Raw genomic sequence first — 13,960 nt, 5'->3', positions numbered from 1 at the left:
GTAGTAAATGTTGGGACCCTCACTCTCACAGACCTTGAATGCTACCTCCGGATCAGTTTAATACATTGGGATGGATGCATCAGTGATCAATTATTGGTTTTTTAAAAATTCATTAAATGTGCCTGGTATCCCTGCACTAACTAATAGGAATTCCTGGTCTCCAGGCACCAGGGTGGCCAACTGCCTTCATTTGTCCGGGACTGAAGAGTTTCCATGGTCCCAGATTGAGTACTAAAACTGGGGACGTCCTTGGGAAAACCAGCATGAGTTGACCCTGTCATCAGCTGTGGTCACTGCTTTCCCCAACAATGGGAGACGAGACTAACAAGTGGCCCTCTTATCTCCGAGGAGGAAAGGAGAACCTTTGCACTTTCCATACCTAAACCCAAGGCCCTCGTAGTTCCGTACCCTCCATCAGTCTGAGAGCTGGGCAGCGCTTTGGCGTGGCAGGGGGGAAGTTAGTCTCTGGAAGGCCTGCAGGACTCCTATGGTTACTGGTGGCATGGTGTGCCACCCCTTCAGCTGAACTCTGGGTGTTCCTTGTTTGAGAAGGACATTCCCCTGGCTAGAAAGCTCCCATTATCACCGAACGCACTAGCGTCTCATTAATGTATAAACTGGCATGGAAGTGGGGTCTTTCTCCTACAGTGTTCTGCATGGTAACGCCTTGCTTCTTGGTGGGAGAATAAAGGAGCAAGAGATTGTGTTCTCGCCGCTGCTTCTCCAATAGTTCATTGGAAGCCAGTAAACTTTATACTCATCTTACATGCTCTAGTAATATGGGCCCCTTTCATTGCCTCTCAAAACCAAGGCCAAACTCATGGCCGCTGAGTCAATGCTGACTCATAGCAGCCCTGTAGGACAGGGGAGAATGGCCTCTGTGAGTATCTGAGACTGTAACGGTTTACAGAGGTAGAAATAACTTTCTCCCATGGAGCAGCTGCTGGTTTCAAACTTCTGACCTTGTGGATCACAGCCCAAGATGTAACCACTATGCCACCAGGGTGCCTCTAAGAATACAACAATACTGTCTATAGTAAGCATTTATCTTAGCCACCACTTTGTGAGATAAATGATAATTCTCTCCAGTAAAAACTCGAGGATGGAATGTTCCTGCCCAAGCTGGCATTCACGGTGATCAACGATGTCTTATTGGCACAGCGGGCTGAGTGTTGGGCTGCTAACCAAAAGGTGAGAGGCTGAAACCACGGAGGTTACGCCATAGGGGGAATTCTAGATGTCCACCCTCACAACCCCTGGAAACAGTTCTGTTTTGTCCTGGAGAGGAGCCACAAGGTAGGATCTCCTGGACACCAGGGGGTTTCTGTTCGCTGGAACCTATTAGTGGAACCTTCTGTCTGAGTGGTGTGTCCGAGAGACAGAACCAGGGAATAGAGCAGTCACAGGATGATGATCGGGACATAAAAGATTAGGAACATCGCTGTCTCAGTCTGGACCCTCTGCTGAACCCGGTCAGCATCAGGGCAACACACAGGGGGTTGTGCACGAGGGACCTTGACTGGCAGTGTTTCCCACACAGAAAGTGACAATTCTACCACCGAGCCATTATTGCCCCACTATTAAGAGGTCTTATTCCCAGATCATCAAAGATCACCTCTGAACACCTCCTTGGTTTAAGAGTTGTTCTCAGCCATATGGCGTAAGCCATTGGTAAAGCAGTCAAACTCCACCCGTGGAACGGCAATTTCAGAACAGTGGCGACAGTAGGATGAAAGGGCTATAACAATAATCTTCATTTCATCAACTAGCAAGTCCTGGGCAAAGCAGTTCATCGATGTATCTGATTACATTAAATGTCTGCTGGACCGCCCAAATCATCAATTCCCCAGCTAGAGGCCCAAACAGCCCCAAGTTATATGTAGCATTATCAGGCAGACTTGAAGTGGGACTCAGAAAGACCTCAGCTCACAGGGAGCCCCATGAGAGGACCAAGTCACACCACAATGATTGTGGCAGTTACATAATCTACTGTCAACTTGTGACAGTGGTAGAGTCTAGCTTGTCAATCAGGTCACAGCCAAGAAGGTCTCTTTGTGGACATGGCCTTCTGAGGATTCTGGGAACTCCTATCTTCCTACCAGGACACGACACACAGACTCTCTGCTTCGCATTCCTGATGACAAGACACGTGGAGCTATGCTATAGCCCTGGAGCTGAAGGAGCCACATGGAGACCCCTGCCAGCGCTGAGATGCTTCCATCACCACTGGATCCACAAGACTTTCCACCCACTGGCCTGCGATCCTCCTGCATTTGGCGTCATTGCATGTGTTGTGTGAGTCTGAAGAGGAATTTACAGATTGGTATCAGACATCTGGGCTCATCTCAGACTTATGGACTGGATCTGGACTGGGCTGGAATGTTTTCTCAATATTGCATTGCTCTTGTCTATAAAGCTCTTTCTCATACACACGAGTGTCTATGAATTTGTTTCTCTGGTCTACCCCGACTAACACAGCAATAATTTGGTGCTGTGCTCCCAGACCAAGGAGCTGGAGCAACATGTGTTCCCCCTCCCTATCTTGAGCCTAGGTTGTCCCTGAAATGGAGACACTGAGACCAACCCGATGGAAACTCATTTCAAGCCAAGAGTTGAATCCTGGCACATTTCTTATGAGGCCCGTGGCAGTTAGATAATCCGCCAACTTATGAAGGGGTAGAGTCTAGCCTGTCAATCAGGTCGCAGCTTGATGACCTCATTTAGAGGTGCCATGGAGATAAATAGCTCGCTGGAGGCTAGACGCACCCTTTTCCTCTGAGACATTCCTGATGACAAGCCACATGAAGCTATTCTGATGGAGCCAGAACCTTAGAGTTGGAGGAGCCACGGGGAGACCCACGCCAGCACTGAGATGCTTCCACCACCACTGGATCCGCAAGACTTTCTACCCACTGGCCTGTGGTCTTCCTGCATTCAGCATCATTGTGTGAGTCTAAAGAGGAATGTGTGGACCAATATTGACATATGGGGTAATATCAGACTTATGATGTGGCTCTGGACTGGGTTGGAATGTTTTCTTAATGGGCAATTGCTCTTTAACATAAACTTCTCTCCTACGCATACGAGTATCTCTCTGGATCAGTTTCCCTAGTCTATCTGGACTAACACAAGGCCCCTCCGTTGGGTTAGCTTCAGATAAACGAAAGCTTCTCTGTTCAACAGGGAGCTAATAGGAAGATCTAGCCCTAGTTAATAGGGTTCCCCCAAATCCAGTCAAAGAATAGGGTCTCTCTACAGTTCATTGCTTACCTGGATGCACCGATGGTGGCTTTTCACCACCAGGTCTTTGACTTTCTAAGCTCTTATCAGGTCAGAGAATAACTTGTGGTGGGAAACGGAAATAGGCAGCCATGAAACAGAAACCCTTAGGCCAGGGAGGTTTTTGTTTTTTTTTAAACTTTACAAAAGGACTCTGGGCCTTCTCCCACCTTCCACCAACTCAGAGCAATCACACCTCCTCCTGAAGAAAACACTGTGGTGAGCAAGCACCAAAGCCTGCAATCGAGTGCAGCTTGCTTCAGCAGGAAGAGCAGCAGCATGCCAGCTAGCAATGGTGGGGGTGTGTCCTGGAATAGAGACCTCTTTGGACCAAAAGAGATTGACCAAAACGTTGGTCACACGAACCTAGCCCATAAACTACAAACTGCAAACAAGAACCGCCAGAGCCATGTGAAGCCTCCTGGCAGGCGCCCGGGCTGCGATGGAGTGTGTGCTGCAGAATTTTGCTGCTGGGCAACAAGCTGGGGGCGCCTACAAACTTGAACCATAAAATAAGATGTGATTGGTCCCCCTGGTGACCATACAACAGCACCAGTTAAAATAAAGGAGCAGAAGTCATTTCAAGGGTGTGGGGTTTGCTTCTAGTGCAGGCACGAACCCACGGATCCAGTAAGTTGAACAAACTTTGCCATCACTTCGGCCAAACACACGGTTCCGTATAAAGTTTGCTCCCCACGCTCTAAAAATCACTTTCAGTTTCCAAGACCATGTGCACGTGCAGCTATATGTTTTTAGACACAAAAGCCTGGACTCTGTGTGGGTGGGGTTAGGCGTACCCACCCACATGTACCCAAATGGCGTGGGTGGGTGGATGGGGGCTATGTTTCTCTGCCAGGTAGTTTTTAAAAAGTGAAGAAGGGTTACGAATCACGCGTCTGTTCAGCACATGAGCTTTGTGCGTCGGGGGCCACCGTGGTCTTCGCTTCCTGCATTCCCAAGTTGGCTTCATAGAGCTGCATTGTGACCCCCGGGCATTGTTGTGCATTCATTGCCATGACAAGGAGCCCCCAACACATGGTGCCGAGAGTCACAAAACAGAGCGAGAGGACCAGTCATGACTTGGCACAAAGTGTGACAAGCTGTAAGGGAGTGAGCGTTTCAGTATCTGCCGTGGTGTTGATTGCCTATGACCGACCCTTTCTCTTCGAAACAGTCTCATATTCTTTGCAGGCACATTTAGGACGCAAGTCAAGCTGCGTTCTATTTTTTGTCATAATAAACACAGTCAGTTGACTGTAACAAAGGCACGCTCATGGTGATCAGTTGAAAGCCAAAGTACAGCACCATAATGGGGGGGAGGGAGCAGGGGATTGTGTGTGAGGGTGGGGTGAGGCTGGGGGTGGTGGCTGGGGGGTGGGGGGGTAGTCAACTCATAAAATAAAAGACCAGCCGCCTGGAAAGTTCTCTTCAAAGAACATAAAAAGGCAGTGTTTTCTTATGAGACCAACACAGAATGCCAAAATAACTCGCTGGGCCATTGTTTGTCTTGCCATTGACGGCAATTTGTAACTAAAAATAGCAAATCTTTCAAAATGTTGGACTTATGTTTCCTTGAGCAAACATCTTGCACATGGTTTTAAATGAGAATACTAGTTTCCAGGTGAGACTCTTCTACAAAGTAGGTATATACGTATTACAGTATGAAGCCAACGGTTTTCTTGACAGGGGTCATTTGAAAGTGCTCGTGGACACAGCCAGCCTACATCCTGCTCATTTAGAAAGGCAAAAGGAATCCTGAATGCAACATTCACAAAGAAGGTGGATAAAATGTCATGATTAAATTCCCAACTCTGGCTATTCATTAGGAAGAAAGTATAAATCGCCTTACCATTTCTTGAACAAGTGATTTTTCATTTTCCAGTTCAACTCTTATTCTCTCACGTGCCTCCATTAACTGAAACAGAGAAGAATATTACATTCTGAGGAATGTTCCAGAACACCTGGAATTCCTCCTCAATAGAACTTACTGAAACATATTTTGATCCTAAATAGTAGGGTAAGGGGGGTAGGGGGGATGAATTCGAGTATCAAAGGGAAAATTAAATGATTGTGAGATATTCTCTTAGAAATCATTTTATCAGTATGATATAAGCTAGCAAAAGATATACAAAAGCTACCTCTTGGTTGACAACTGCCTCTTCCAACCCCCCCTAAATGTGACACGGATACCTACTGAAGCAAGTGCAAATTTGGCCACAAAAGCAATTTGGTTTTAATTTTTATGTGATGTGCTTCTTACCTTTGGTTTTCTGCGACATTTTCGTGGGCATCCAGCCACGTGTTCGCACAGGCTGAAAAAGGCATCAAAGCTTTATGTCGCAGGGCCACTGTACTAATGAAATGTCGGTTATGATATGGAGTCGAGCCTTTGCTCCAGCTTCTCTATTGCAATCCCCTGTGCCACCACTTTCCCCACTCTCTCCCTGTGTTCCTGCTTCCATCCTTCCATCCCTCCAGCATTCCTAAGTCTCCATATGTTGTCGTTGGACCAGTGTTGCCCTTTGAGCTTAGATAGTCGGTTATTCTCACAACTGTAGTGAGTTCATTCCCAGAACCACAGGTGACTAAGGTCCGGGGTCATGGGAGTTCCAACTATCTCTATCCAACCGATACGCCTCATCTCCTTCAGGATCTTGTTCCACGTTGAAGGCTGGTGATTGTGTGGTCTGCTAGTCCATTGGGCTAAATGTTTCTATATGTCTTTCAATGTTCATCATTTGTCTTTCCTCCAAGCTGGGGGAGACCAGTAGTTGCCACTTAGATGGCTGTTCAGGAGCTTGTAGGACCCCAGTGGCTACTCGCCATCATCGAACCCTGTCTCTGTGACCTGAATTATGGCCAGTCAGCGTGGGTGTTCTTCACGGCTATGGTCCTGGTTTCCCAGGCCCAACGACCCATTCCTTGAGGAGTTTCTATCTAAGAACTTTCTATAACGTTGCCACCCCTTCCCACCCCCATAGGCCCCATCATCTTCATGGAGATATTCATAGCCAAGGCAAATACACATACACAAATATCAAATGTGGATGTATTCATGGCTATACTCACGCTCTTCTTCCTACCTGTTCAGCCTGTGAGGCTACCCATGCATTAACAGACTTGAAATAGTTGCTATTTACCCTGCATTGCTTGTAGAGAAGGAACCCTACTGGTGCAGTGGGTGAGCAATGGGCTGCTAACCACAGGTTTGACAGTTCAAGCCCTCCAGTTGTTCCTCTGCACACAGAGGAGGCTGCCTGCTCCTATGAAGATTTACAGTCTGGGGAACTCTCAAAAGCACTTTTGCCCTGTCCTACAGGGTCTCCACGAGCCCAAACCTACTAGATGGCAGTGGATGGCGGTGGTCTGTGTTGTAGCCGCAGATGACATGCAAACGTTGGTTTTGATCTGTTATCACGTATTTATAAACTTAAAACCATGAATTGCTGTTGTTGATAGGTGACAAGTGTTGGCTCTACGCCATGAGGACCCAACGCCCAACAGAACAAACCCCTGCCTGTGTCATCCTCACCACTGTTCAGTGTGGCGCAGCCGAAGACCTGGGAAGTTCAAGGTCAGGGTGAGAGAAAGGAATAAGGGAAGGGGACCAAAAAAGTCTGTATACCTTGGCAGTCATCAGACCGTGGTCAGCAAAGAACGGCCACCTAGTTTCCAGTGGGTGCCGCTCCTTACCCACACCCTTCCTGTCTCAGGTGTCTCAGCAGTTAACTCTGCCCCTCTGCTTTCTTTTCACCTTCCCTTCACCATGACTTATAAGTGCTACAGGTTTGTCTTTAAAAAACAACCACAACAGACGACCCTCCTTCATGTGCCCTCTGCAACGACTCCCTCCCCCGTGGCACCCTAGCCGTGCACAGCCGAGTTTCCCAGAAAACTGCGCCTCCTCCGCCAGGTCCTGCTTTCAGCACCCTCACCACCCTGCTCAGCTCACCAGTCTCGGCTCTGCTTCCACGGTCCCAGGAATAGGACTTGCATCAACTGTCCCACTAGCCTGCCTGCGGCATTTGACATAGAGCAAATTGCTTCTTCCTTTTTGAGATCAGCTCTGGCCTGGACTTCCCTGAGGCCCCTCCTCCTGCTTTTCTTCCTGCTCAGCACCTAAAACATCAAACCCATTGCCACGGAGCCACGCCCAGCTCACAGCAACACCCAGAGGGTGGAGGAGAACGTTCCACAGGGCTTCCCATGTGATGCTGTGATGTGAAGGAAGCAGGCAGCCTCGTCTTTCTTCTGTGAAGCCACTGGTGGGTTTGAACCACTAACCTCCAGCTCTATAAAACCCAAAGCAAAGTCCCTGCCATCAAGTCGACGCTGGCTCATAGCAGCCCTCTAGGACAAGGTAGAACTGCTCCTGTGGGTTTCTGAGACTGACTCTTGGGGGACGTAGAAGGCCCCACCACTCTCCCAAGTGGTGGCTTTCCATTTGCAGTTAGCAGTCATGATCCTTTCAATATTCTTCACAAGTACCATGCTTCAAGTCTTCGGGCTTCCTTATTCAATGCCCAACTTTCACATGAATTTGAGGCAACTGAAAAATCCGGTGGCTTGGGTCAGGTGCATGTTTTTGGAACGGTGCTTTGACCCACGTGGATTGGTCTGCCTGTAACCATAAGCATATGCCGCTGCTCTTGTGCTGTGATGGTTGCTACGTTTGTCAAAGGTTCAGGTGTTTTAGCTACATGATTGTGTATTTGTGAATCTGTATCAATAATTTTGGGGGTGGTGGTGGTGGAGTGGGGAGAATAAAGTAGTAATTAAAGGAACAGTGGGAAGAACTTTAAAGTGTCTGCTTAGTTACTGTGGCTAATATAACGAATCATGTTCTACTTCAATGCAGAACGGTTTTACCAAAACAGTTTCATGGTTAGTGTCCACACCGTAAATTTTCTTACAAGAAATATTAGACTTCAGCAATTTGTAGTGGTGTCAGGTGTTACTGTGTGATTGAAACGGATAATAAACCACACTAAGTGTTCTTTGTGGTCTAGTATATGAAGTGGTCCACAGTAAGGGGTGGGGGCATGGCAATATGGGTTACAGAACTGGGTGACACCAACCTTGATGATGTCACCGTCCACCACAATACCCCATGGTTTTCACTTCTCACACTAGACCAGACGCCTCCACCCAAACTCTAACTCTGACGCATGGCCACCCAGGCAATTCTGAGTCATAGAAACCATATAGGATAGGGTGGACTCCCCCCACCCCATGGGTTTCTTGAGGCTGTCAATCTTTATGGGAGCAGAAAGGAGTTGCAGGTGGATTCGAACCGCCAATCTTGTAGTTACCAGGCCAATGCATCACCCAGTATATCACCAAAGCTCCTCCACAGGAGGAATCAAGGTGGATGTCACCAAAAGTAGCACAGAGCCTGAAATGAAGGGGAATTGCTGGATTGATGAGTTTAGTGAAGGGCATTGGATAAGAGCAGCTAATACCCTCTCTAAGGTGCCCAACAAAGTTTAGTACGCTTTCAAGTTTACAAAGCATTGCTACAAAATCATACACGTTTTTACTACATGAAATTACCGAAGTGTGAAGCAATTATGTCTCAATATATCCTTCCCTCTAGGGGTATGCATCTATGAAAGTAGTGTTTCCATCTCTCTAACCTCCCCCAGCTCCCCCCACCCCCCACCCCTATTGCATTCTCAGTTTCCACCACATCAAAACAGTGGTTTGGGTATCCCTGAGAAACTCAAATAGTGTTTATTTTCCATGATCTTTGTCTATTTGGGGTGGGGGGATTCTGAAGGGGGCAGATCAGAGTTGTAGGGTGAGTGGGGGCAATTTTCCCAAGATAATTCCCAGAGGACAGCCCTTGCTGCCCTCAAGGATAAGGAGGTGCAGTGTTTTGATGGGAAGAACTCCCCCAGCCCAGCTTTCCTCACCTTTCTCACCAAAGCACTCTTCAACTTCTTAACCCTTTCTCCTGGTAAGTCCTGGTGATGATCCCTCTGGGATGCTCACAACAATCATGACGTTCTGAGCTGACCTCTCTGCTTTGAATTGACCTGGCCCCACAGATCCCCTCGAAGCCACTGCTTTGATGGGATCTTTTCTTTGGAAGGCACCCTCATGAGCCTCGGGCAAGTGGATAGCTGAGAGAACAAGTCTGCAGCCATCGCTGATCAGAGACATGTTGAAAAGCATTTCATTTAGAGTTAAGACCATGCATGTCTCATCTGGGTCCCTAATAGCGATTCTTTTTAACTTACTCATACACATCTCACTATTTTCGTTGTGATAGGTAAGTTTATTGTGCCAACCTGGCCAATAAACATGTGGGATTAATAAGGGCAAAGAGATAAATGGTTCGGCAAGGCCCACTTCTTGCTCGCTGCCTCTCTGGTGATCGGACCAGTGTGCAGCTGCTTTAGCTGGTTCTCTGCCTCAACTTGTGAGCTACACTAGCTGTGGGACAGCCAACCTATGGATCCTGTTTCTAGAGCTTGAGGTTCCTTTGAGACCTGCTTTGTCACTTGAGCTTGAGGCTGGTGGATCCTGTTGTCTTGCATTGCTTGAGTGTGATATCCCATCTGGGCCTGCTTTGCTAAGCTCCGGAGCTGCTAACTGTTGGTAACCCGCCCTACTGTTTGCTGCCTGTGGGCGGACTCTGCCTGCATTGCCCCAGGGAAGACTCAGCTGTCTGCTTCCTTGACCTTGGACCCAGCAGCCCTCATGAGTTGAAGAATGTCCAGTACATTAACTGTTCCATGGAAGTGAGTTGAACTGAGCCCTCTGTACTGCTGTATGGACTAATTACCTGTTATATTCCTTTGTGCTGCATAAATCTATCTTCATATATATATATATATATATATATATAAAATCATAACTGTCCTGCTTTTGTTTCTCTAGAGAACCCTGCTTAACACACTTTACATAATAATCTAATAATCTTATGAAAAAATGGAAGGAAGATGATAAGGGACAGGAATAATTGATTGTTGTGGTAGAAACAAGGCAGGAACCCATGGTCTTTCTGCTCAGTTCCAAAATGTGAATGTATCTTTATTCAATGTCTGCATGGAATTTCAGTGTTTATATATAAGGAGAAAAAAGACAAAAGTGGGATCAGAATCTGATCATGCTGATTAGAGGTCTGTTGTACTCTGGCTTAAATGTTAGAAATATATTGTGTCATAGGTAAAATAAAAATATTTGTGTACCACATATAATGGCCAGTAGAAATATAATCGATATATGTACCCACATATATAGATTTAGCTTTTTAGGAGAAATTAATTTTAATAATACATTTTATTTACCCTGTTATATACTAAAAGTCTTACCATTTCAACATGCAATCCATATCTAAAACGATCAGGGTGGTAGTTCACATGTTTACACCATGCCCTTGAAACCCATGTGCATTTTTCACTTAAGTCTATTTAGTTTGGAACCAAAATTTTCACTGATCTGCATTTAGATTTCAAACTTTTACAGACTAAAAAGTAGATCCACATACCTAAGGTACTCAAAGCACAGAGGAGTTTTTTAATAACAAACTAATATTTGTTTTGGATTTATAACAAATTAATAATTATTTTGGATTTAAAATAAAACAATTAAAGGCAACTTAAAAAAATCAGTTCTGTGCTTGCCCTGACACATGCCAAGGCTCCGATAGCCATATGTGTGTACTTATTACCACTGGCCAGTGCAGCATTAAATTGAAATAGATGTATTTAACAATATTTGTGTTAGGCTGGATTGACTAGAGAAACAAATCCAGTGACACTCATATACATGCAAGAGAAAGCTTTATATCAAGTAGTTATATATCAAGCAAACATCACAGCTCAGTCTAGATTAAGTCCATAAATCCAATGTTAGTCCATACGTCTGATACTAGTGCATAAGTCCCTCTTCAGACTCACGCAGCCACATACATCACAGGGCTCGCAGCAGCCCGCAGCAGCCATCAGGAAGAGGAAGGCAGAGAGAAAGGGGGGAAGTTCCCAGAACTCTCCTTATGAGAAGGCCACGCCCACAAGGAGGCACCATCAGGCTGTGACCTGATTGACAGGCTAGACTCCACCCCTACACCTTTAGATATCTTGAAGTTGACATGAAATTATGTAACTACCACCATATTTTATTGCATTTTCAGTGAAGGCTTACATCACATTCTTCACCATGTGCGAACATTCCCATTTCTACTCTTGTTCCATTTCCATTATTCTCGTTTCCTGACTCCTTTACATTCTCATCTTTGTTGCTATCCTTAACTGTTTGGATATATATCACATATATCATAAGGAACCATTTGGTGATATATATTTTATATATATATAATATATATTATATATATAATAAGGAACCATTTGGTTATATATATATTTATATTTATATATAGGAGCACAGTATTTCTGTACTAAAGGTAACATGTCTTTAGTTTTTGAACCATTATGTTATTTAGCTACAAGGTGAGGTCAGGGTTAATTTTGGCTCAAGGTTTGAAGACTCTCAGGGCATTAGGCTCAGAGAGTCCTATAGGTGAATTTTTGTTTTTGTTTTGAGGAGGTGCTGTCCCACATTTTTCTTGGACTCTCTCAAAGTCCATCTATTGTGGCCCTGATTATCTTGGCCCATACTGGCAGCATGGCACCCTCCAGAGCTCCTGATAATCGGAGAGATGAGGCCGAGGTTCAGGCGGGATATTAGTCCTAGAGATCCATTTCTTCTGAGTCTCCAGTTTCTTTCTTTCTCTTTTGCTCTGAGGCAATAGTTGTATTTTAGAGGGCTGTTTGCAAGCTTTCAAGACCCCAGACAATATTCACCAAATATTGGTGAACATAATTGTAATGACATTAAACAGACAAAGAAAAAAAATCCCTACTGAATTCTGTTCCTGGAATACCTTGATGCATCAGTGAAATAACTGGGGTATGGGAACAGACGTCTTCAACGGTACCTTTTATGAAAACAAAAGTCCTTTCCATCTTACTCATTCAAGAGCAGGCCTGCATGTGCTAGGCACTGTGTTGAGCACTAGGGTTCTACCAGGCCCCGGGCTCGGCATCCTGTGTGTGCACAGGGAGCTTACGGTCAGCAGGGAAGGCTGACAGGAACAAGGTGTGTTCAGGGCTGTGAATGGGCCAGCACAAAGCAGACGCCTCCAGCTGACCTCTGTGGGGAAAGGCGGAGTTGCTTCAGCCTGTTGTGTTAGACGCACTGGGAAACGTCAAGGATCCCCTGCACTTACCGGGCAGCCAAAGGTCAGTTTGTTTGGCTCTCTGCCAGACAGGAAGAATGTGTTAATGGTACCGATTGAGGACCACGCACAAAAGCAAAGCCTTCTCATCACCTGGATAACCCCTGCGGAGGTGCTGAGCTTGTTCAAGACGCTTCAAGAAAAGGGAACAGGAACCAGGCTCCGACCTGAAACTGGGACTGCTTGTTTCCCCATCGACATCTCTCCACCACCTAAGTCCATCTTTGGATGTTCTGAGGTTCCTCATGGCCAACAAAGTAGATGCCCAATTATACCAAATGAAGGAAGCATCTAAATATTAGTTCCTTTTCAAGATGGAATCGTTACTCAACACTAGTCACTCTCCCCAAATAATGAGGAGGGAGTAAAAGTATGAATCAACTTTTCTCCACACCCCAACACAAGCCAGACAGAGTGGTATGTCACCAATTGTGCTGATATTTCAATTTAAAAGAGTCATTCATCAATGTAAACGAGATACAGTACCTTTTGAATGGTTTTCTGATCCTTTTCTACCATCTCTTTCAGACTGAAAATTTCATCTTCTGTGAACAAAGGAGAGAGAGGCCACCATGAAATGACATGCTGACGCCCCTGCATTCACACTGCGTGCTCCAGGCAGGCTGTTCGCTGCTGGCAGGCAGAGTGGACCCAAGTCCTGGCGGGACTATGACCTTCACAACTGCCCTTGACATTCCTAGCTTTCTTCCCGCTGTTCGGCCGGCTGGTCAGATAGGGATTAAGGACTAAGTTCAAGATCCAAGTGTGGCCGAGGGCCTCACACTTTTCATTCCATCCTCCCCGTGGACATCTCTGCTGTTAGTCACAGCCAATACAAAGTGCTTTAGCAGGTGGTGCTTTGTGGCCGCGTAAAACCTCCACCACCTGAGGAACCCATTGTTACCGCCCCTTGGAGAGAAGCGAGGCCATGCCAGCGGGGCGGCCTGCGGTATTGCAGGGACCTTGCCCTGTCTTTGGTTCTTCGGGATGTTTTATCGTCATTGTTTTAGATGGCGCCGCCATTGCTTTTCACACGCAAGACCAGGGCAACACGAGATAATTAACCTGAGTGTAAGGTAACAGTGTATATATCGATATATATACACACACATATATACACATATACTGTATATATAAATGTATCTGTAATGTATAAATACATATAAATGTATCTATATACACATAAATGCATATATAATGTATAAATATATTAAAATGTATTTATATGTGTGTATATATATCATGATATGGAAATCTAACGTTGATGAAGTAAAAACAAATTGTATCAAGGCTTATAGCATTCGAAGGGTCATCTAAAGCTCTACATCACACACTGAAGCTCCTTAAGGAGTGAGTAGGTGGGACCTCTCCTTGCTCAGGAGGGCTGACTGTTACTCTGTCCCTACATGTCATGCACACAGGTCAATCTACAGAGCA

At 45.8% G+C, this 13,960-nt stretch overlaps 1 protein-coding gene across 1 annotated transcript in view; it reads right to left on the bottom strand.

The window, feature by feature from the left end:
• Window positions 1-13,960, bottom strand: part of CUNH10orf67 (chromosome unknown C10orf67 homolog) — an 82,434-nt gene that overhangs the window by 22,237 nt on the left and 46,237 nt on the right. The window contains exons 7-8 of the mRNA XM_045300225.1: window positions 13,010-13,068; window positions 5,129-5,194 (exon numbers count right to left, since the gene is read on the bottom strand). Of these exons, the coding sequence (XP_045156160.1) occupies window positions 5,129-5,194; window positions 13,010-13,068 (125 nt within the window). The remainder of the gene's footprint in view (window positions 1-5,128; window positions 5,195-13,009; window positions 13,069-13,960) is intronic.

The sequence above is a fragment of the Echinops telfairi genome, unplaced genomic scaffold, assembly GCF_000313985.2.
Source record: "Echinops telfairi isolate 266 unplaced genomic scaffold, ASM31398v2 ScPeMD7_7461;HRSCAF=8499, whole genome shotgun sequence".
NCBI lineage: Eukaryota > Metazoa > Chordata > Mammalia > Afrosoricida > Tenrecidae > Echinops > Echinops telfairi.
The sequence above is the reverse complement of the archived record's forward strand: the minus strand, read 5'-3'. Positions and strand labels throughout refer to the sequence as shown.